Below are 22931 nucleotides of genomic sequence, written 5' to 3' on the forward strand. Positions count from 1 at the left end.
AATGAGTGATTAGGTCAAGTGCAAAAAGGTGATATTTACAGTTTTCGGAACATCTCTTGACTTGTCAATAGGGGTATGGATGTGTATTGGCTAAATTTGTAAAAGTGATTGCTTCAATCTTTCTGAATTTTGGATATATATTTGGACTAGGACAATACATTACACACACAAAAAATTGGACAAAAGTGCATGGTGCAATTTTTTTAATGATGCAAAAGGTTATAAAGAACTGATAGAGGAATTAATTGTGGTCTGTGGCCTAAGAGGTGCATTTCAGCAAATTTAGAATTTTTACTTTGGCATCTTTTCTGAATGATCTATTGGTATTGATTTGTCAAACTATATGAGAAGAAATGATTTTCACTTTCATTTGATAGAAATTTTGTGAAAAAGTCACTTTTCAGGTTAAATGCCTAAAATGTAGCTTTTTCACTTTTTTCACTATTTTTTCAAAAACAGCATGCTTAATTTCTCTCTGACAGTTTTTTTCTGATATCTATTTGTGTTTGTGGTATTTATTTCAGTTGTTTAACTTATTTGTGAACTCTGAACACAAAAAAAAGTAGATAAAAACATAAAAAGAGTGCAAAATGTGCTGTTTTAATAGTCTAAGTCTAACGGTCAGTATACGCAGCAGGTGAAATGTGAAGTTCTATGCACTTAAAAGTTGTATTCCAAAAGAGATTGCACTGAACCTACATCAAAAACATTTATTACTGGTTGCTTAACCATTTCTGTTTCACAGACTACCTTTACTTTCTTCTGTTCGATAGCTAGTGGTTTAAATATTGGCCTTTTGAGGCTGACATTTCATTCAGTTTTTAAACAGTAAAGTTAATAAACTTTGCATCAGACCATACTGTCTGCATATATAGTTGAAAGTGACAGTCTTGTTACATCCAGGCTCCATGTTTTATCATATCTGAGCACAGATTTTAGCAAAAAGAAGTATATCTCCATCTCCCATATCATTTATATGCTTTTAAATATGCAAATGTGGGGAACGGCCTAAACTGGCAATCTGTTTTTTTAAGCATAACATTGCTAAAGACCATTTTATCCACATGCGTTATGCTATTTGAAACTTATATTTCCATCAAAAGTACATTTATAACCTGTTAAAGTTTGTTTAATAACTTAACAACTTCAGAAAATTGTGGTAAGTGAAAAATATTACATTTGATATAAGGCCTCACCCTAATTGAAAACCTCTATTTTTTGGCACAGGCTCATATAAAATTAACTTCTGTCCATTTTGCATAAGTCTGATACATGAAATATGCTTTCTGTTGCTTTAAATAGATGTTAACTTATACATAGAGACATTAAAAAGTGTTAGTTTTGGTATCTTTTGGTTTTTAGAAGCTCAAATTTGATAGTTTTAATTGTTTTAATTCAACGCCACAATTCAGCACCCAAAATTCACATATAAAAAATGCCACATTTTTTTTATTTGGTATCATATGGCTTTGAAACTTTGTAACATGTTTTATAATATACTAAGCTTGAATCATGCCAAGTTTTATTAGAATTGGTCAAGTTTTAGGCCCCTAATAGGCCCAAGACCACAATTAATGACCCCGCTTTTCGTTGTCCACGAATATAGTTCCTTTTAATTAGAGTGTATTTTTCCTTAATTTTTTTTCTTTCCTTTCCTCACTCATTCCTTTATTCTTTTTGGGTGGAAATGAAAGAAGAGAGGTCAAATAAATTTTTGGAGGTTGTATTTTAACTGATTTTGATATGGAATGAGTGATTAGGTCAAGTGCAAAAAGGTGATATTTACAGTTTTCGGAACATCTCTTGACTTGTCAATAGGGGTATGGATGTGTATTGGCTAAATTTGTAAAAGTGATTGCTTCAATCTTTCTGAATTTTGGATATATATTTGGACTAGGACAATACATTACACACACAAAAAATTGGACAAAAGTGCATGGTGCAATTTTTTTAATGATGCAAAAGGTTATAAAGAACTGATAGAGGAATTAATTGTGGTCTGTGGCCTAAGAGGTGCATTTCAGCAAATTTAGAATTTTTACTTTGGCATCTTTTCTGAATGATCTATTGGTATTGATTTGTCAAACTATATGAGAAGAAATGATTTTCACTTTCATTTGATAGAAATTTTGTGAAAAAGTCACTTTTCAGGTTAAATGCCTAAAATGTAGCTTTTTCACTTTTTTCACTATTTTTTCAAAAACAGCATGCTTAATTTCTCTCTGACAGTTTTTTTCTGATATCTATTTGTGTTTGTGGTATTTATTTCAGTTGTTTAACTTATTTGTGAACTCTGAACACAAAAAAAAGTAGATAAAAACATAAAAAGAGTGCAAAATGTGCTGTTTTAATAGTCTAAGTCTAACGGTCAGTATACGCAGCAGGTGAAATGTGAAGTTCTATGCACTTAAAAGTTGTATTCCAAAAGAGATTGCACTGAACCTACATCAAAAACATTTATTACTGGTTGCTTAACCATTTCTGTTTCACAGACTACCTTTACTTTCTTCTGTTCGATAGCTAGTGGTTTAAATATTGGCCTTTTGAGGCTGACATTTCATTCAGTTTTTAAACAGTAAAGTTAATAAACTTTGCATCAGACCATACTGTCTGCATATATAGTTGAAAGTGACAGTCTTGTTACATCCAGGCTCCATGTTTTATCATATCTGAGCACAGATTTTAGCAAAAAGAAGTATATCTCCATCTCCCATATCATTTATATGCTTTTAAATATGCAAATGTGGGGAACGGCCTAAACTGGCAATCTGTTTTTTTAAGCATAACATTGCTAAAGACCATTTTATCCACATGCGTTATGCTATTTGAAACTTATATTTCCATCAAAAGTACATTTATAACCTGTTAAAGTTTGTTTAATAACTTAACAACTTCAGAAAATTGTGGTAAGTGAAAAATATTACATTTGATATAAGGCCTCACCCTAATTGAAAACCTCTATTTTTTGGCACAGGCTCATATAAAATTAACTTCTGTCCATTTTGCATAAGTCTGATACATGAAATATGCTTTCTGTTGCTTTAAATAGATGTTAACTTATACATAGAGACATTAAAAAGTGTTAGTTTTGGTATCTTTTGGTTTTTAGAAGCTCAAATTTGATAGTTTTAATTGTTTTAATTCAACGCCACAATTCAGCACCCAAAATTCACATATAAAAAATGCCACATTTTTTTTATTTGGTATCATATGGCTTTGAAACTTTGTAACATGTTTTATAATATACTAAGCTTGAATCATGCCAAGTTTTATTAGAATTGGTCAAGTTTTAGGCCCCTAATAGGCCCAAGACCACAATTAATGACCCCGCTTTTCGTTGTCCACGAATATAGTTCCTTTTAATTAGAGTGTATTTTTCCTTAATTTTTTTTCTTTCCTTTCCTCACTCATTCCTTTATTCTTTTTGGGTGGAAATGAAAGAAGAGAGGTCAAATAAATTTTTGGAGGTTGTATTTTAACTGATTTTGATATGGAATGAGTGATTAGGTCAAGTGCAAAAAGGTGATATTTACAGTTTTCGGAACATCTCTTGACTTGTCAATAGGGGTATGGATGTGTATTGGCTAAATTTGTAAAAGTGATTGCTTCAATCTTTCTGAATTTTGGATATATATTTGGACTAGGACAATACATTACACACACAAAAAATTGGACAAAAGTGCATGGTGCAATTTTTTTAATGATGCAAAAGGTTATAAAGAACTGATAGAGGAATTAATTGTGGTCTGTGGCCTAAGAGGTGCATTTCAGCAAATTTAGAATTTTTACTTTGGCATCTTTTCTGAATGATCTATTGGTATTGATTTGTCAAACTATATGAGAAGAAATGATTTTCACTTTCATTTGATAGAAATTTTGTGAAAAAGTCACTTTTCAGGTTAAATGCCTAAAATGTAGCTTTTTCACTTTTTTCACTATTTTTTCAAAAACAGCATGCTTAATTTCTCTCTGACAGTTTTTTTCTGATATCTATTTGTGTTTGTGGTATTTATTTCAGTTGTTTAACTTATTTGTGAACTCTGAACACAAAAAAAAGTAGATAAAAACATAAAAAGAGTGCAAAATGTGCTGTTTTAATAGTCTAAGTCTAACGGTCAGTATACGCAGCAGGTGAAATGTGAAGTTCTATGCACTTAAAAGTTGTATTCCAAAAGAGATTGCACTGAACCTACATCAAAAACATTTATTACTGGTTGCTTAACCATTTCTGTTTCACAGACTACCTTTACTTTCTTCTGTTCGATAGCTAGTGGTTTAAATATTGGCCTTTTGAGGCTGACATTTCATTCAGTTTTTAAACAGTAAAGTTAATAAACTTTGCATCAGACCATACTGTCTGCATATATAGTTGAAAGTGACAGTCTTGTTACATCCAGGCTCCATGTTTTATCATATCTGAGCACAGATTTTAGCAAAAAGAAGTATATCTCCATCTCCCATATCATTTATATGCTTTTAAATATGCAAATGTGGGGAACGGCCTAAACTGGCAATCTGTTTTTTTAAGCATAACATTGCTAAAGACCATTTTATCCACATGCGTTATGCTATTTGAAACTTATATTTCCATCAAAAGTACATTTATAACCTGTTAAAGTTTGTTTAATAACTTAACAACTTCAGAAAATTGTGGTAAGTGAAAAATATTACATTTGATATAAGGCCTCACCCTAATTGAAAACCTCTATTTTTTGGCACAGGCTCATATAAAATTAACTTCTGTCCATTTTGCATAAGTCTGATACATGAAATATGCTTTCTGTTGCTTTAAATAGATGTTAACTTATACATAGAGACATTAAAAAGTGTTAGTTTTGGTATCTTTTGGTTTTTAGAAGCTCAAATTTGATAGTTTTAATTGTTTTAATTCAACGCCACAATTCAGCACCCAAAATTCACATATAAAAAATGCCACATTTTTTTTATTTGGTATCATATGGCTTTGAAACTTTGTAACATGTTTTATAATATACTAAGCTTGAATCATGCCAAGTTTTATTAGAATTGGTCAAGTTTTAGGCCCCTAATAGGCCCAAGACCACAATTAATGACCCCGCTTTTCGTTGTCCACGAATATAGTTCCTTTTAATTAGAGTGTATTTTTCCTTAATTTTTTTTCTTTCCTTTCCTCACTCATTCCTTTATTCTTTTTGGGTGGAAATGAAAGAAGAGAGGTCAAATAAATTTTTGGAGGTTGTATTTTAACTGATTTTGATATGGAATGAGTGATTAGGTCAAGTGCAAAAAGGTGATATTTACAGTTTTCGGAACATCTCTTGACTTGTCAATAGGGGTATGGATGTGTATTGGCTAAATTTGTAAAAGTGATTGCTTCAATCTTTCTGAATTTTGGATATATATTTGGACTAGGACAATACATTACACACACAAAAAATTGGACAAAAGTGCATGGTGCAATTTTTTTAATGATGCAAAAGGTTATAAAGAACTGATAGAGGAATTAATTGTGGTCTGTGGCCTAAGAGGTGCATTTCAGCAAATTTAGAATTTTTACTTTGGCATCTTTTCTGAATGATCTATTGGTATTGATTTGTCAAACTATATGAGAAGAAATGATTTTCACTTTCATTTGATAGAAATTTTGTGAAAAAGTCACTTTTCAGGTTAAATGCCTAAAATGTAGCTTTTTCACTTTTTTCACTATTTTTTCAAAAACAGCATGCTTAATTTCTCTCTGACAGTTTTTTTCTGATATCTATTTGTGTTTGTGGTATTTATTTCAGTTGTTTAACTTATTTGTGAACTCTGAACACAAAAAAAAGTAGATAAAAACATAAAAAGAGTGCAAAATGTGCTGTTTTAATAGTCTAAGTCTAACGGTCAGTATACGCAGCAGGTGAAATGTGAAGTTCTATGCACTTAAAAGTTGTATTCCAAAAGAGATTGCACTGAACCTACATCAAAAACATTTATTACTGGTTGCTTAACCATTTCTGTTTCACAGACTACCTTTACTTTCTTCTGTTCGATAGCTAGTGGTTTAAATATTGGCCTTTTGAGGCTGACATTTCATTCAGTTTTTAAACAGTAAAGTTAATAAACTTTGCATCAGACCATACTGTCTGCATATATAGTTGAAAGTGACAGTCTTGTTACATCCAGGCTCCATGTTTTATCATATCTGAGCACAGATTTTAGCAAAAAGAAGTATATCTCCATCTCCCATATCATTTATATGCTTTTAAATATGCAAATGTGGGGAACGGCCTAAACTGGCAATCTGTTTTTTTAAGCATAACATTGCTAAAGACCATTTTATCCACATGCGTTATGCTATTTGAAACTTATATTTCCATCAAAAGTACATTTATAACCTGTTAAAGTTTGTTTAATAACTTAACAACTTCAGAAAATTGTGGTAAGTGAAAAATATTACATTTGATATAAGGCCTCACCCTAATTGAAAACCTCTATTTTTTGGCACAGGCTCATATAAAATTAACTTCTGTCCATTTTGCATAAGTCTGATACATGAAATATGCTTTCTGTTGCTTTAAATAGATGTTAACTTATACATAGAGACATTAAAAAGTGTTAGTTTTGGTATCTTTTGGTTTTTAGAAGCTCAAATTTGATAGTTTTAATTGTTTTAATTCAACGCCACAATTCAGCACCCAAAATTCACATATAAAAAATGCCACATTTTTTTTATTTGGTATCATATGGCTTTGAAACTTTGTAACATGTTTTATAATATACTAAGCTTGAATCATGCCAAGTTTTATTAGAATTGGTCAAGTTTTAGGCCCCTAATAGGCCCAAGACCACAATTAATGACCCCGCTTTTCGTTGTCCACGAATATAGTTCCTTTTAATTAGAGTGTATTTTTCCTTAATTTTTTTTCTTTCCTTTCCTCACTCATTCCTTTATTCTTTTTGGGTGGAAATGAAAGAAGAGAGGTCAAATAAATTTTTGGAGGTTGTATTTTAACTGATTTTGATATGGAATGAGTGATTAGGTCAAGTGCAAAAAGGTGATATTTACAGTTTTCGGAACATCTCTTGACTTGTCAATAGGGGTATGGATGTGTATTGGCTAAATTTGTAAAAGTGATTGCTTCAATCTTTCTGAATTTTGGATATATATTTGGACTAGGACAATACATTACACACACAAAAAATTGGACAAAAGTGCATGGTGCAATTTTTTTAATGATGCAAAAGGTTATAAAGAACTGATAGAGGAATTAATTGTGGTCTGTGGCCTAAGAGGTGCATTTCAGCAAATTTAGAATTTTTACTTTGGCATCTTTTCTGAATGATCTATTGGTATTGATTTGTCAAACTATATGAGAAGAAATGATTTTCACTTTCATTTGATAGAAATTTTGTGAAAAAGTCACTTTTCAGGTTAAATGCCTAAAATGTAGCTTTTTCACTTTTTTCACTATTTTTTCAAAAACAGCATGCTTAATTTCTCTCTGACAGTTTTTTTCTGATATCTATTTGTGTTTGTGGTATTTATTTCAGTTGTTTAACTTATTTGTGAACTCTGAACACAAAAAAAAGTAGATAAAAACATAAAAAGAGTGCAAAATGTGCTGTTTTAATAGTCTAAGTCTAACGGTCAGTATACGCAGCAGGTGAAATGTGAAGTTCTATGCACTTAAAAGTTGTATTCCAAAAGAGATTGCACTGAACCTACATCAAAAACATTTATTACTGGTTGCTTAACCATTTCTGTTTCACAGACTACCTTTACTTTCTTCTGTTCGATAGCTAGTGGTTTAAATATTGGCCTTTTGAGGCTGACATTTCATTCAGTTTTTAAACAGTAAAGTTAATAAACTTTGCATCAGACCATACTGTCTGCATATATAGTTGAAAGTGACAGTCTTGTTACATCCAGGCTCCATGTTTTATCATATCTGAGCACAGATTTTAGCAAAAAGAAGTATATCTCCATCTCCCATATCATTTATATGCTTTTAAATATGCAAATGTGGGGAACGGCCTAAACTGGCAATCTGTTTTTTTAAGCATAACATTGCTAAAGACCATTTTATCCACATGCGTTATGCTATTTGAAACTTATATTTCCATCAAAAGTACATTTATAACCTGTTAAAGTTTGTTTAATAACTTAACAACTTCAGAAAATTGTGGTAAGTGAAAAATATTACATTTGATATAAGGCCTCACCCTAATTGAAAACCTCTATTTTTTGGCACAGGCTCATATAAAATTAACTTCTGTCCATTTTGCATAAGTCTGATACATGAAATATGCTTTCTGTTGCTTTAAATAGATGTTAACTTATACATAGAGACATTAAAAAGTGTTAGTTTTGGTATCTTTTGGTTTTTAGAAGCTCAAATTTGATAGTTTTAATTGTTTTAATTCAACGCCACAATTCAGCACCCAAAATTCACATATAAAAAATGCCACATTTTTTTTATTTGGTATCATATGGCTTTGAAACTTTGTAACATGTTTTATAATATACTAAGCTTGAATCATGCCAAGTTTTATTAGAATTGGTCAAGTTTTAGGCCCCTAATAGGCCCAAGACCACAATTAATGACCCCGCTTTTCGTTGTCCACGAATATAGTTCCTTTTAATTAGAGTGTATTTTTCCTTAATTTTTTTTCTTTCCTTTCCTCACTCATTCCTTTATTCTTTTTGGGTGGAAATGAAAGAAGAGAGGTCAAATAAATTTTTGGAGGTTGTATTTTAACTGATTTTGATATGGAATGAGTGATTAGGTCAAGTGCAAAAAGGTGATATTTACAGTTTTCGGAACATCTCTTGACTTGTCAATAGGGGTATGGATGTGTATTGGCTAAATTTGTAAAAGTGATTGCTTCAATCTTTCTGAATTTTGGATATATATTTGGACTAGGACAATACATTACACACACAAAAAATTGGACAAAAGTGCATGGTGCAATTTTTTTAATGATGCAAAAGGTTATAAAGAACTGATAGAGGAATTAATTGTGGTCTGTGGCCTAAGAGGTGCATTTCAGCAAATTTAGAATTTTTACTTTGGCATCTTTTCTGAATGATCTATTGGTATTGATTTGTCAAACTATATGAGAAGAAATGATTTTCACTTTCATTTGATAGAAATTTTGTGAAAAAGTCACTTTTCAGGTTAAATGCCTAAAATGTAGCTTTTTCACTTTTTTCACTATTTTTTCAAAAACAGCATGCTTAATTTCTCTCTGACAGTTTTTTTCTGATATCTATTTGTGTTTGTGGTATTTATTTCAGTTGTTTAACTTATTTGTGAACTCTGAACACAAAAAAAAGTAGATAAAAACATAAAAAGAGTGCAAAATGTGCTGTTTTAATAGTCTAAGTCTAACGGTCAGTATACGCAGCAGGTGAAATGTGAAGTTCTATGCACTTAAAAGTTGTATTCCAAAAGAGATTGCACTGAACCTACATCAAAAACATTTATTACTGGTTGCTTAACCATTTCTGTTTCACAGACTACCTTTACTTTCTTCTGTTCGATAGCTAGTGGTTTAAATATTGGCCTTTTGAGGCTGACATTTCATTCAGTTTTTAAACAGTAAAGTTAATAAACTTTGCATCAGACCATACTGTCTGCATATATAGTTGAAAGTGACAGTCTTGTTACATCCAGGCTCCATGTTTTATCATATCTGAGCACAGATTTTAGCAAAAAGAAGTATATCTCCATCTCCCATATCATTTATATGCTTTTAAATATGCAAATGTGGGGAACGGCCTAAACTGGCAATCTGTTTTTTTAAGCATAACATTGCTAAAGACCATTTTATCCACATGCGTTATGCTATTTGAAACTTATATTTCCATCAAAAGTACATTTATAACCTGTTAAAGTTTGTTTAATAACTTAACAACTTCAGAAAATTGTGGTAAGTGAAAAATATTACATTTGATATAAGGCCTCACCCTAATTGAAAACCTCTATTTTTTGGCACAGGCTCATATAAAATTAACTTCTGTCCATTTTGCATAAGTCTGATACATGAAATATGCTTTCTGTTGCTTTAAATAGATGTTAACTTATACATAGAGACATTAAAAAGTGTTAGTTTTGGTATCTTTTGGTTTTTAGAAGCTCAAATTTGATAGTTTTAATTGTTTTAATTCAACGCCACAATTCAGCACCCAAAATTCACATATAAAAAATGCCACATTTTTTTTATTTGGTATCATATGGCTTTGAAACTTTGTAACATGTTTTATAATATACTAAGCTTGAATCATGCCAAGTTTTATTAGAATTGGTCAAGTTTTAGGCCCCTAATAGGCCCAAGACCACAATTAATGACCCCGCTTTTCGTTGTCCACGAATATAGTTCCTTTTAATTAGAGTGTATTTTTCCTTAATTTTTTTTCTTTCCTTTCCTCACTCATTCCTTTATTCTTTTTGGGTGGAAATGAAAGAAGAGAGGTCAAATAAATTTTTGGAGGTTGTATTTTAACTGATTTTGATATGGAATGAGTGATTAGGTCAAGTGCAAAAAGGTGATATTTACAGTTTTCGGAACATCTCTTGACTTGTCAATAGGGGTATGGATGTGTATTGGCTAAATTTGTAAAAGTGATTGCTTCAATCTTTCTGAATTTTGGATATATATTTGGACTAGGACAATACATTACACACACAAAAAATTGGACAAAAGTGCATGGTGCAATTTTTTTAATGATGCAAAAGGTTATAAAGAACTGATAGAGGAATTAATTGTGGTCTGTGGCCTAAGAGGTGCATTTCAGCAAATTTAGAATTTTTACTTTGGCATCTTTTCTGAATGATCTATTGGTATTGATTTGTCAAACTATATGAGAAGAAATGATTTTCACTTTCATTTGATAGAAATTTTGTGAAAAAGTCACTTTTCAGGTTAAATGCCTAAAATGTAGCTTTTTCACTTTTTTCACTATTTTTTCAAAAACAGCATGCTTAATTTCTCTCTGACAGTTTTTTTCTGATATCTATTTGTGTTTGTGGTATTTATTTCAGTTGTTTAACTTATTTGTGAACTCTGAACACAAAAAAAAGTAGATAAAAACATAAAAAGAGTGCAAAATGTGCTGTTTTAATAGTCTAAGTCTAACGGTCAGTATACGCAGCAGGTGAAATGTGAAGTTCTATGCACTTAAAAGTTGTATTCCAAAAGAGATTGCACTGAACCTACATCAAAAACATTTATTACTGGTTGCTTAACCATTTCTGTTTCACAGACTACCTTTACTTTCTTCTGTTCGATAGCTAGTGGTTTAAATATTGGCCTTTTGAGGCTGACATTTCATTCAGTTTTTAAACAGTAAAGTTAATAAACTTTGCATCAGACCATACTGTCTGCATATATAGTTGAAAGTGACAGTCTTGTTACATCCAGGCTCCATGTTTTATCATATCTGAGCACAGATTTTAGCAAAAAGAAGTATATCTCCATCTCCCATATCATTTATATGCTTTTAAATATGCAAATGTGGGGAACGGCCTAAACTGGCAATCTGTTTTTTTAAGCATAACATTGCTAAAGACCATTTTATCCACATGCGTTATGCTATTTGAAACTTATATTTCCATCAAAAGTACATTTATAACCTGTTAAAGTTTGTTTAATAACTTAACAACTTCAGAAAATTGTGGTAAGTGAAAAATATTACATTTGATATAAGGCCTCACCCTAATTGAAAACCTCTATTTTTTGGCACAGGCTCATATAAAATTAACTTCTGTCCATTTTGCATAAGTCTGATACATGAAATATGCTTTCTGTTGCTTTAAATAGATGTTAACTTATACATAGAGACATTAAAAAGTGTTAGTTTTGGTATCTTTTGGTTTTTAGAAGCTCAAATTTGATAGTTTTAATTGTTTTAATTCAACGCCACAATTCAGCACCCAAAATTCACATATAAAAAATGCCACATTTTTTTTATTTGGTATCATATGGCTTTGAAACTTTGTAACATGTTTTATAATATACTAAGCTTGAATCATGCCAAGTTTTATTAGAATTGGTCAAGTTTTAGGCCCCTAATAGGCCCAAGACCACAATTAATGACCCCGCTTTTCGTTGTCCACGAATATAGTTCCTTTTAATTAGAGTGTATTTTTCCTTAATTTTTTTTCTTTCCTTTCCTCACTCATTCCTTTATTCTTTTTGGGTGGAAATGAAAGAAGAGAGGTCAAATAAATTTTTGGAGGTTGTATTTTAACTGATTTTGATATGGAATGAGTGATTAGGTCAAGTGCAAAAAGGTGATATTTACAGTTTTCGGAACATCTCTTGACTTGTCAATAGGGGTATGGATGTGTATTGGCTAAATTTGTAAAAGTGATTGCTTCAATCTTTCTGAATTTTGGATATATATTTGGACTAGGACAATACATTACACACACAAAAAATTGGACAAAAGTGCATGGTGCAATTTTTTTAATGATGCAAAAGGTTATAAAGAACTGATAGAGGAATTAATTGTGGTCTGTGGCCCTCTCAGTTCATCATTTAGTGCTGCTAAAATGGGATTCTTTAGAGGGGCAGAACCAGACATTTTAATACAGGGGAGTTCCAGCAATACCTTGTTCATCAGTGGTATTTTATACATGTATATACATGTATCAATATGGCAATATTTTAATGGGTCTTACATCTATTGTTTTTACCTTATTTTGACAAAATTGAACCATACTGGATGCTAAAAGCGAATTATTATTTCACTATTTTCATTTGATTAATGATAGAGCCAAAAAAATATATTAGATTTTTTATATCTTTGTCCCCTTTATCATATACAAGGCCAACAAGCATAAGCCTTTCAAAAAGGGCTAGTCCACTCTTAGCTGATGAAAATTGAAAGTGCTCTCGCTTTGTAGATTAATTCATTTACTAGAATAGCCACGTGCATCAATCAACAAATTTTACCACACACGTGAGGTCACACGTTATCAAGTAGTATACATGTATATCGTTTAATGTTGTTGTTTACGAAACTCCTGAAGATTCGACTATTTATAGATAAAAGTTACCTGTGTACTAATATCATGAATATGCATGATTAATGACCAGGCAAAATCTAATTGCTAAAATAGACAGGACAAATCCTATACTCTACGGTTTGGAGGACATTTACTAGGTTAGGATTGTCTCCCTGTTTTGATTAATGTGTAGTAGCACTTTCTAGGCTTATCAAACATAATCGTTCTTCTGAGGTGGATTGGTTTTTATGTCTTGACAAAATCAGGACCACAACAGTGTTCATTACGGGGTACCTGGGAGGATACACTTAAGACCAGGGAATGAATTGCATGACAGGTGCCACATGTGGAGAAGGATCTGCTTCCCCTTCTGGAGCACCTGAGATCACCCCTAGTTTTTGGTCGGGTTCATGTTGTTAATTGTTTAGTTTTCTATGTTGTGTCATGTGTACTATTGTTTGCCTGTTTGTCTTTTTAATTTTTAGCCATCATGCGTTGTCAGTTTATTTTCAATTTATGAGTTTGACTGTCCCTTTGGTATCTTTCGTCCCTCCAAAGTCATAAAGGAACTCTTTAACCTGACAGGATTGAAGAAGACTCACACTACTAGTTACCATCCTCAGGGCAGTGGTGTACAAGAGGTTTAACTACATACTACTGTAAATACAGAAATTATTGCGAAAAATGCAACAGGGTTATAATCACAATTATAACTTAAATTTGCATTTTTTAAATTTTTTATATGAATTTAACCGGATTTTTCTCAATTTCGCAAAATTTTTTGTTCAAAATGACAAAAATAATAAATGCAGGCAATAATTTTTGAATTTACAGTACTTGATGAGATAGGGCATTATGGCATTCTAGAATTATCAAATATATCTTACTTGCAGGATCGAGAGAAATGGCATTGAACGTAATCCCACTGGGTTCATGGCCAACATACTGATGAACTGTTTCTTGATTTAATTCCTCTTGAACTAGGGCATACACTAGTGGTTTACTAGTTGACTGTAAGCAAAATGGTACATTATAGTTCCCAACAGAATGCCTAAAAATAGAATAATGATACATTATAGTTCCCAACAGAATGCCTAAAAATAGAATAATGGTATTATAGTTCCCAGCAGAATGCCTAAAAATAGAATAATTGTACATTATAGTTCCCGACAAAATGTCTAAAAATAGAATAAAAATCTATGTGAATAGTCCTGATTTTTTTGTAATAGACATTTTTTTATAATGGCTCTGGGTTTTTTTCATAATGGCCCTGTTGATTAAAAATGCCCTGTTTATTCCTTATGGTCCTGTATTAAATAATGGCCTGTATTAATGTAAGAAACGGTTTTGCTTTTATCAATAACTTAAGGGGAAATTTTTATACATTATGCACAAAACTGGTTAAATGGTTAAAGGCCCCCAAAATGAAAAATATGAAAAAATCAATTGAGAAAACTAAGGGCCTTATAAATAACAAAATAATTTACGAAAAAAAATGTATTACAAACATGAACCAACAACAACCACTTAACTACAGGCACCTGACTTAAGACAGGCACACAAATAATGTGACTGGGTTAAACATGTTTGTAAGCCCTCAATACCATCCCCCCCCCTCCCAAAAAAAAATAAAAATAAAAAAAATAATATTAAAACCTGGGACAGTGGTGTGGCAGCACATAATAAAAACAAACAGTTGAAAAAGTAACATTTTTGTATCTGGAATAATTATTATATTCCTTTAATAGAAAATTTAAATCCCTAAGATATTTGAAAGATTATTATCAACTTTAATTATCTGAGTCAGGTATTTTAGGTGTCATTTAAATGTTTACATATTAATGTCATATCACCTGAATCAGGTATCGACATGTCCTTATTTACCTCCTGGTAAGGTGGACATTTTTAAATCAGTGAAGGAAAATAAATTTTAAAAAGTCGATACTCACAGCTGATGTAAATTTTGTCATTACAACTTCAAGAGGTATTTATTTAAATCTTAACTATACTGTCAAATGCTTTGTTTGGTATATTGAATGAAGAGGTGTTTCTTGAATTAAGATTCCATAGACATAATATGCAGGATATGCAAAAATGGACACAATATTCTCTCTTGATACAGATCTGAATTTGAAATGTGATTAAATATTTTACACATAATAGGTTTCTGACACAGAATAACTGTAGTCAAAGAACTTGAAATTGGTTATATAATTTGAATTTATATACTTTTTGCTTTCGTGCAATACACTTTACTGTTGCAAATTGACCCCCTAACCCCCCCCCCTCCCCACTCAAAAAAAAAATTAACCCCCTTTGTCAAACATACACAAAATTATATTTTAAATGTATTTGTATTACCTCCCTTACACTACTTTTAAATTGTCTTAATTGTCCATTAACCAGAAAAACCCACTGGGCATTTTTTGCCCCCTAATTAATGGTTTCAGCCACACACTCCCCCCCCCCCCTAATAATTTCTTAATTTACTGTATTTAATAATAAATATTCCTTTATGTGCCAATTTTAGAGATAAATCTACCAGGGGATGAAATCTAAGATATTAACTTACTACCGGTATTTCTGTGTTGCAAGGATCCCAAATACAAAATATACATGTAGTTATCCTATTACTCATAATAAGTGAGTATTTCACACAATGAAAAAGTTATATTGTTATATAAGGAATTTGCATACATGGTATGAAGCATAAAGTCTTCTAATGTCAGAAATATATACAAATAATTTACAATGTCACCACCGCTGCCATGATTGTTATACCTATGGCTCTGATACTTTCCTCGCAGTGGAGACAAAAACAACTGTTCTATTATAACAATCGTTTCCATGCAAATTATACATCTTTCTATGTGTAGCAGGAGAAACTAAATTAATTGGTTACACCATCAGACAAAATATCATGTCTTCAGATAATCAGGACTATTTACCATCTAATAAGTCTAGTTAGTTTTCATTTTCCAATTAGTAATTCTTGCAGATCTTCATACAGAGTGAAATGTGTCAGCTATGTGTATACAACACTAAATAATATGTTTAAACATTCAAACTTGGAATGATTATTCATTTAATAGGTAATTTGTTAAATAAAAACACAGTGACCTATATTACAGTGTAAATTGGCAATTGTATTTGACAAAACTTCTAAGAATTTTGGTCCTCAATGCCCTTCAACTTTGTACTTTATTTGGCCTTTTTAACTTTTTTGGATTCGAGCGTCACTGATGAGTCTTTTGTAGATGAAACACGTGTCTGGCGTAGATACTAAATTTAGACCTGGAATCTATGATGAGTTTATTTGGCATGACTTCTATATCAAGTATTTTGGTCTGTGAACAAGATACTGTAATATACAAATTTGTCCAGTAATGGCAGACAAAAAGAGATAAGGTGTATTTAGGTCCCTGACATGACAAGGTGTATTTAGGTCCCTGACATGACAAAATGTAAAACATTTCTAACAAGAAAACCAACAGCATAATTTATCTTGTATATGTTCAGGTCATGGCGTCCAATAAACCTATACCATGTGGACCCTGCCAAGAAGGAAAGGTAAACAATGAAGCTAACATCTGGTGTAACAACTGTGATGAAGGATTATGCTCTACATGTTCCAGTCATCACAAACGATCCAGAGGAACACGTAATCATAAGACTATTGATATCAAAAGCTATAAACAATCCATTCCTGTTATTAAGACTGAATGTGACAAACATGGTCAACAACTCAACTTGTATTGCCCCAGTCATTTAATCCCTTGCTGTGATAAATGTATTTCCACTAGTCATTCAAAATGTTCTGGAATAAAAAGTTTAGCTAGTGTTGTGGAGATAACAAAAATTGAAGAGTCCACACAGTCCATAGAAAGACAAATTGACTCCATCAAACATTTTCTGGAAAAATTGATTGAAGACAAATCTATAAACATTAGAAGAGGTGAACAAGAAAACAAAAACATCCAAAAACTTATTATTAATATTCGCAAGAAAATAAATAATCATTTTATCAATTTGGAGAAGAAGTTTTGCAATGAAGCAGATGCCATCTTGAATCAGGAAAAATCTAAAGCAACAGATTTCATGACTGAAATTAAGGGAAAACAGAGAAAATTACAGGAAATGAAAGACCACTTACACACAGTCATATCTAACGATTCAAAACTACAATCATTTTTAGGAGTACATCAGATTGAACAACAAGTACACCAGTGTCAACGATATGTTGAAGATCTTGAAAGTGATGACAGGGCAAAAGAATTTGACGTCAAAATGAAACAAAATGATGAAATACAAGTAATTCAAAGTAAGTTAGAATCATTGGAAAATCTTGGAGAAATAATGGTTGTTAAAACTGATATGGACTGGAATAAAGATACAAGTGTGAGGAGGAAAGCACAAGTAGAATCACAAGAACAATCGAACATAAATAACATGACAATGAATATTGAGAAAAATATAGTGATCAACAATAAGATGTTGATTAGTGACATGATCTGTCTGATGGATGGAAGATTTATAGTAGTCGAAAGAGAAAGTGAAGTTAACCTACTTACTTCATATGGCAACCTTGAAAAACAGGTTCCTATATCTGGTAAGGCCATCAGTGGCACACAGATCAATCAGAACACTATTGCCATAACTTATCCTTATGAGAAAGCCATTAAGATCTTCAATATGGACAGTAAAACAGTTACAAAAGTTATCACATTAGACAAAGCATGCTATGGTTTATCATTCTCTAATAATTCTCTGGTTGTAGGTTTGAGCAGTGCTGAAATCCGTATTATAGACTTAGAAGGAAACACACTGAAATCAATACAAGTTCAGAGTGAATCAGAACTGTGCAACCTTGTTTACTGTAATGACAGAGTAATCTATAGTGACTATAATGGTAATGCCGTTTACTGTGTGGATGGATCAGGTAAACAGCTCTGGCAATATAAACAGGATTTAAAAGGACCAGAGGGACTTTGTACAGATACTTATGGTAACATTATTGTAGCAGACTCTTTCTCTGTTAGCATAAAAGTAATATCTAAAGATGGACAGAATAGAAAAGTATTAATAAGTGGAAAGAACGGACTAAAGAATCCTCAGTGTATTTGTTTTAAACATAATGAGTCTTCAGGTTATATTTGTGATCGCTATGGCAAATACTTAGTAAAGTTTAATTTATCTTCGAGATAAAATATGGACTAAGAAGTCAAATGATCATGTACTACAACAAACTGCATATATTCTTTTATCATATAAAGTTACACTTAAATTTGAATTGCAGATAATGCCCAGGTATAAGAATTATGCAATAGTATTTATCATTTCAAGCAAATTTATGATATTGTAACTTAATTTAACCTAATAAAGAGATTTAGATGAATATATCTATATATACCACTGATTTACCAAATTAAATAGACCATCCTTTTTATACATATTTTGTGTTTTGATCTTTCTTTTGGAAAAAAATGAATCTCTTATTATAATCATATATCTTTACGAAATAATTGACAGAACCATTCTATGAATTTAGAGATCTGCACCATCACTAAACCCAAAGTGATCACATTGATCTAGCAAGATTGAATAAAAAATCTCCATCAGTTCAGTTCAGACAAATGCCTGAATTTATGAATGGTTATTTGGATACACAGTTAAATTCTATAATTAAATTTGTCATTTTACATCAGGGGAGGGGAATGCCAATACTCCATGGCTGAAAATTGACATAGGGGTTACAAAAGGTTGTGAAATCTAAAAATAAAAACAATTATCGCTTTTTAATGAAATTTTCCTTTGATCTTACTGACTGAAAATTTCCTTTCTCAGCACAGTAGAGTAATATGAAAATTTAAGGATAGAAATAAAGGGCGCACATGCTTGTTGTCAATGAAATTAAAAACATCGTCATAGGTAAAATAGTGATGAACAGATTATCATTGGTCATGTCAACTTAATTGCTGTTCTCACTTTGAAAGTGAGAAAAGCAGTCTTGTTGAGATGATCAACGATAATCTATAAGTAGCAATTACAAGCGAGTAACCTGAAATAACTTTAAAAAAATTTTGGTCTGAAAATAGTATTACCTTTGCCCGTCTATTGTGCAGATAGATATTCCCCAATCATCAGGGCTGTACCTGGCCAACTGTGGTATATAATTGGCTACCTGTTAAAATATTTTACATTTTCATGTTTTTCAATTACAAGTAAATATCTGTTAATTCAGAAAATTTTTGGATGCTTTAATTAATATGTAAAATTCTACAGGGTTTTCATCGCAATAATTAAAACTTGAATTTTGAAATTTTTTATATGAATCAAACAGGATTTTTTGAATATCGCAAAAATTAAAATCACATTTTAGTTCAATTCAATTCACTATTTTATTGCCATAAATAAATATCTAAACTTTAGTCTTAAATGACAAAATCAAGTCTAAAATCGCAATAATAAATGCACACAATAATTTCTGAATATACAGTTAGATATGCAAATTGCAAAAAATCAGTTATAAATGAGGATAATTAAATTTCTAAAATCAATTCTTACTAAAGTAATGGAACTGTCAAGATTTATTTTATTTACTTTAAAATTACTACGAACAGTCAAAATGACATAATTACCTACTAAGTTAGCATGTTTAACACAGCCAAATTCTGTATGTGCCTGTCCAAAGTCAGAAGTTTGTAATTCAGCGGTTAACACTATGTATATCATGTATGTTTTTCATTTATTGTTTTGTACATAAATTAGGCCATTAGTTTTATGATTGAATTGCTTTACATTTGTTACTAATAATTCAATACTGTGGATTCATTTATTTTCGTGGGTATCAATTTTCGTGGATTGAGAAAAACTTGCATGATCGTGGATATTTCAATTCATAGTTTCAGCAAAGTCTGTATTCATGCCTTTAGAAAATATGTCATTCCTTAAATATTTGAATTTGTGGTTCCTCTGTACCCACGAAATCCACAAAAATTGGTATCCAACGAATATTAATGAATCCACAGTACGGGTTTTGTTCATTGTTGAAGGCTGTACAGTGACCTACAGTTGTTAACTTTTACTTCATTAGGTCTCTGGTGGATAGTTGTCACAGAAGCTGATTTAACATAAAATTCTTGATATCTCCTTCTGACAAATTTTGAAATTTCTTTCAAATCGTCTTCTGCGGCACCTCCTTCATATTTGTTATGTGGGACGTCATGATATCATGAATCTAAATTTAGCAAGATTTTTAATATTGATCATGAATATAAAATAAAAATAGAAACATAGCGTAAATATACATAGAAATATTGAAACAAGGCTTCGAATACATAAAATAACCTTTGAAACATGTAATTGTAATATCCAATGTAAACAGGAGAATGCTACACAAAAAGTCATATGAAATATTCTAGTATCTTAGATCCGAGACCACAATTATTTCTTAGTGTATTTCTTTTAGACAATAAATGCAAATAAAAAAATTCCACCTGTGATTTCTCAATAAATTTTTTAGTGTGTTTTTTTTTTTGGGACAAATTATATCAAAACTATAGAAAACTGCATCGACTCTCTTAAACTCAAAATATAGATAATTTTATGTTTAGGGGGTCTTGAAATGTTTTGACAGCTTCCGACATGCTAATTTTTAACAATTTTCAGCTGGACCAAATCCCTACTTTACTTTGCAATTCTGGACCCAATTTTCTGTACAGTGTAAGTTTACCCCCTACTTGTCATTTGAGGCATAAAACATTGAGAAATAAATTTAGAAATCAAGGGACAATAAATGTGGTCTCGGACTATATATAGTGTGTAGTGCATTTTGATTTAAGATTTAAGATTCATGCTCATAAATATTTTTCACAGCATATACTAACTTATCAGTTTCACAGCATATACTAACTTATCAGTGTGACCTGTTTAATAGGATTTATAACTTGTATGATACCCATGCATAATAGTTTGATTATCTCCCCTTAAATTGACAAAATAAGTATCTATCTTATGAATAGTATCTTAACAATTTAAAAATATTTATAGAATGACGGTCCACACATATTTAAATATGAAAAGAACCCTTTATATTTGTTTTTCTTTGAAATCAATCACAATAACTAACAATAATATTATCAAAATATATTTAATGAGAATTAATTATAAATGTCAAGATATATAATGCAAAAAATAATAGTCTTGCCACATGTGACAAAAAGTAAAGTAGATATGTTTAGTATTTTTTAATACCATCCAGTTAGACAGAAAACTTATATTTTATTTGGTACACATAAATATACAAGACATTTATTTAGCATTTCAAATTGTTGCTTTATTCAATCAGTATATATGTAGTAGTCATTACGTCTTATTGTTGATTGAGTTTGACGAACAAATAATACTGCTATTGTTACATATTTTTACTTCTATCCCTTAAGCTTACATATGTGTATGTTCATGAATGTCATTGAAGCTTTTTATTAATCTATGATTTTAATTTACAGGCTTTGTATTGTATTTGCATATTTCATGATATTTGACTTACTGATCTGTTTTCAATTAATAAACATCTATATTTCAAGTTTCTCTTGGATTGTTTTCAGAACCCCAGTGAAGTATCTTATTCAATTATTGGAATACTGTGGACTCATTATTATTCGTTGGATACCAATTTTCTGGGATTTTGTCGGTACAGGTGAACCATGAATTTAAATGTCCAACAATCAACAAATTTTTCTTAGGCTTGTATGTAGAATTTGGCAAAACAATTAAATTATATCCACGAACATGCAAATTTTGCTCAATCCACGAAAATTGGTACCAACCAAAAAAAATGAATCCACAGTACCCAAGTTTACCCGAACACACATCAATGTCCACAACAAACAAGCAAAATTCCCACCTGGTCAGTATAACCTTACCCTGCCAGCACTATTACTCTTAGCTTTCCAATAAAGAACCTTACCCTGCCAGCACTATTACTCTTAGCTTTCCAATAAAAAACTTTACCCTGCCAGCAATTTTACTCTTCAATATAGCTTTCCAATATAGAACCTTACCCTGCCACCACTATTACTCTTAGCTTTCCAATAAAGAACCTTACCCTGACAGCACTATTACTCTTAGCTTTCCAATAAAGAACCTTACCCTGCCACCATTTTTACTCTTAGCTTTCCAATAAAGAACCTTACCCTGCCAGCACTATTACTCTTAGCTTTCTAAAAAGAACCTTACCCTGCCAGTACTATTACTCTTCGCTTTCCAATAAAGATCATCTATTTGTTGTCTAAACATAGGGAAATCTGGTATGATAAAATTGTTGTGGAAGGCTTTGGCTATCAAGACTATATTATCTGCTATACAACTGAAATAAACAAGTAGAATTAGAAGCTATTGTTAACTAATGATACCCTCTTTTAGTATTCTTTAAACAGGAAGTTAAAGAGGAATCAAATCACAACATATAACATAATTAATCGCATCAAGCTCAATAAGAAATTTGAGGAAGCTCTTATTTGTATATTTTCCCTAAAATAGTGTGACAAAAATGTTATGCATGGCCTGTATGTGTCAGTATAATACATGTGACGTTGAGATGAAGAACAGCAATAAAATCCCTGTTGCTTTGTTTTTTGTGTGTTTATTGCTGTTCATGTACTGATTTTTTTTGTGTCTTGGATGGATACCCCATATTCTTCTGGTTTTTTTTATGACATGTAAGTATTTGGTAAACAGAAAGTTGATATGGGATGAACCTGATTCTGAATTTGTGTCACATGGTATAGAATGCTGAAATGAAGCCTGAGAATAAATTTCAGGAAGTGATTATAAGAAGTTCCTTAGCAAATGCAACGAAATTTTAGTCTTAATTGTTTTACAGTTTGTCATGTCAGGGCCTGTATTTGGTACAATTTCTGCTCAATGTGAAGGCTATACAGTGACCTATATTTTCTT

At 31.3% G+C, this 22931-nt stretch overlaps 2 protein-coding genes across 2 annotated transcripts in view; one reads left to right on the top strand and one right to left on the bottom strand.

Annotated features, from left to right (window-relative positions):
* Positions 1-22931, bottom strand: part of LOC143053869 (glutaminase kidney isoform, mitochondrial-like) — a 62976-nt gene that overhangs the window by 32549 nt on the left and 7496 nt on the right. The window contains exons 5-7 of the mRNA XM_076226660.1: positions 22212-22341; positions 19076-19155; positions 13862-14025 (exon numbers count right to left, since the gene is read on the bottom strand). Coding sequence (XP_076082775.1) covers positions 13862-14025; positions 19076-19155; positions 22212-22341 — 374 coding nt within the window. The remainder of the gene's footprint in view (positions 1-13861; positions 14026-19075; positions 19156-22211; positions 22342-22931) is intronic.
* On the top strand, positions 14857-21558 carry LOC143053872 (uncharacterized). The gene is made up of 2 exons (XM_076226662.1): positions 14857-14958; positions 16494-21558. The coding sequence occupies exon 2, from the start codon at positions 16497-16499 to the stop codon at positions 18177-18179; it is 1683 nt and encodes a 560-aa protein (XP_076082777.1). The 5' UTR covers positions 14857-14958; positions 16494-16496; the 3' UTR covers positions 18180-21558.

The sequence above is a fragment of the Mytilus galloprovincialis genome, chromosome 12, assembly GCF_965363235.1.
Source record: "Mytilus galloprovincialis chromosome 12, xbMytGall1.hap1.1, whole genome shotgun sequence".
NCBI classification, from domain to species: Eukaryota; Metazoa; Mollusca; class Bivalvia; order Mytilida; family Mytilidae; genus Mytilus; species Mytilus galloprovincialis.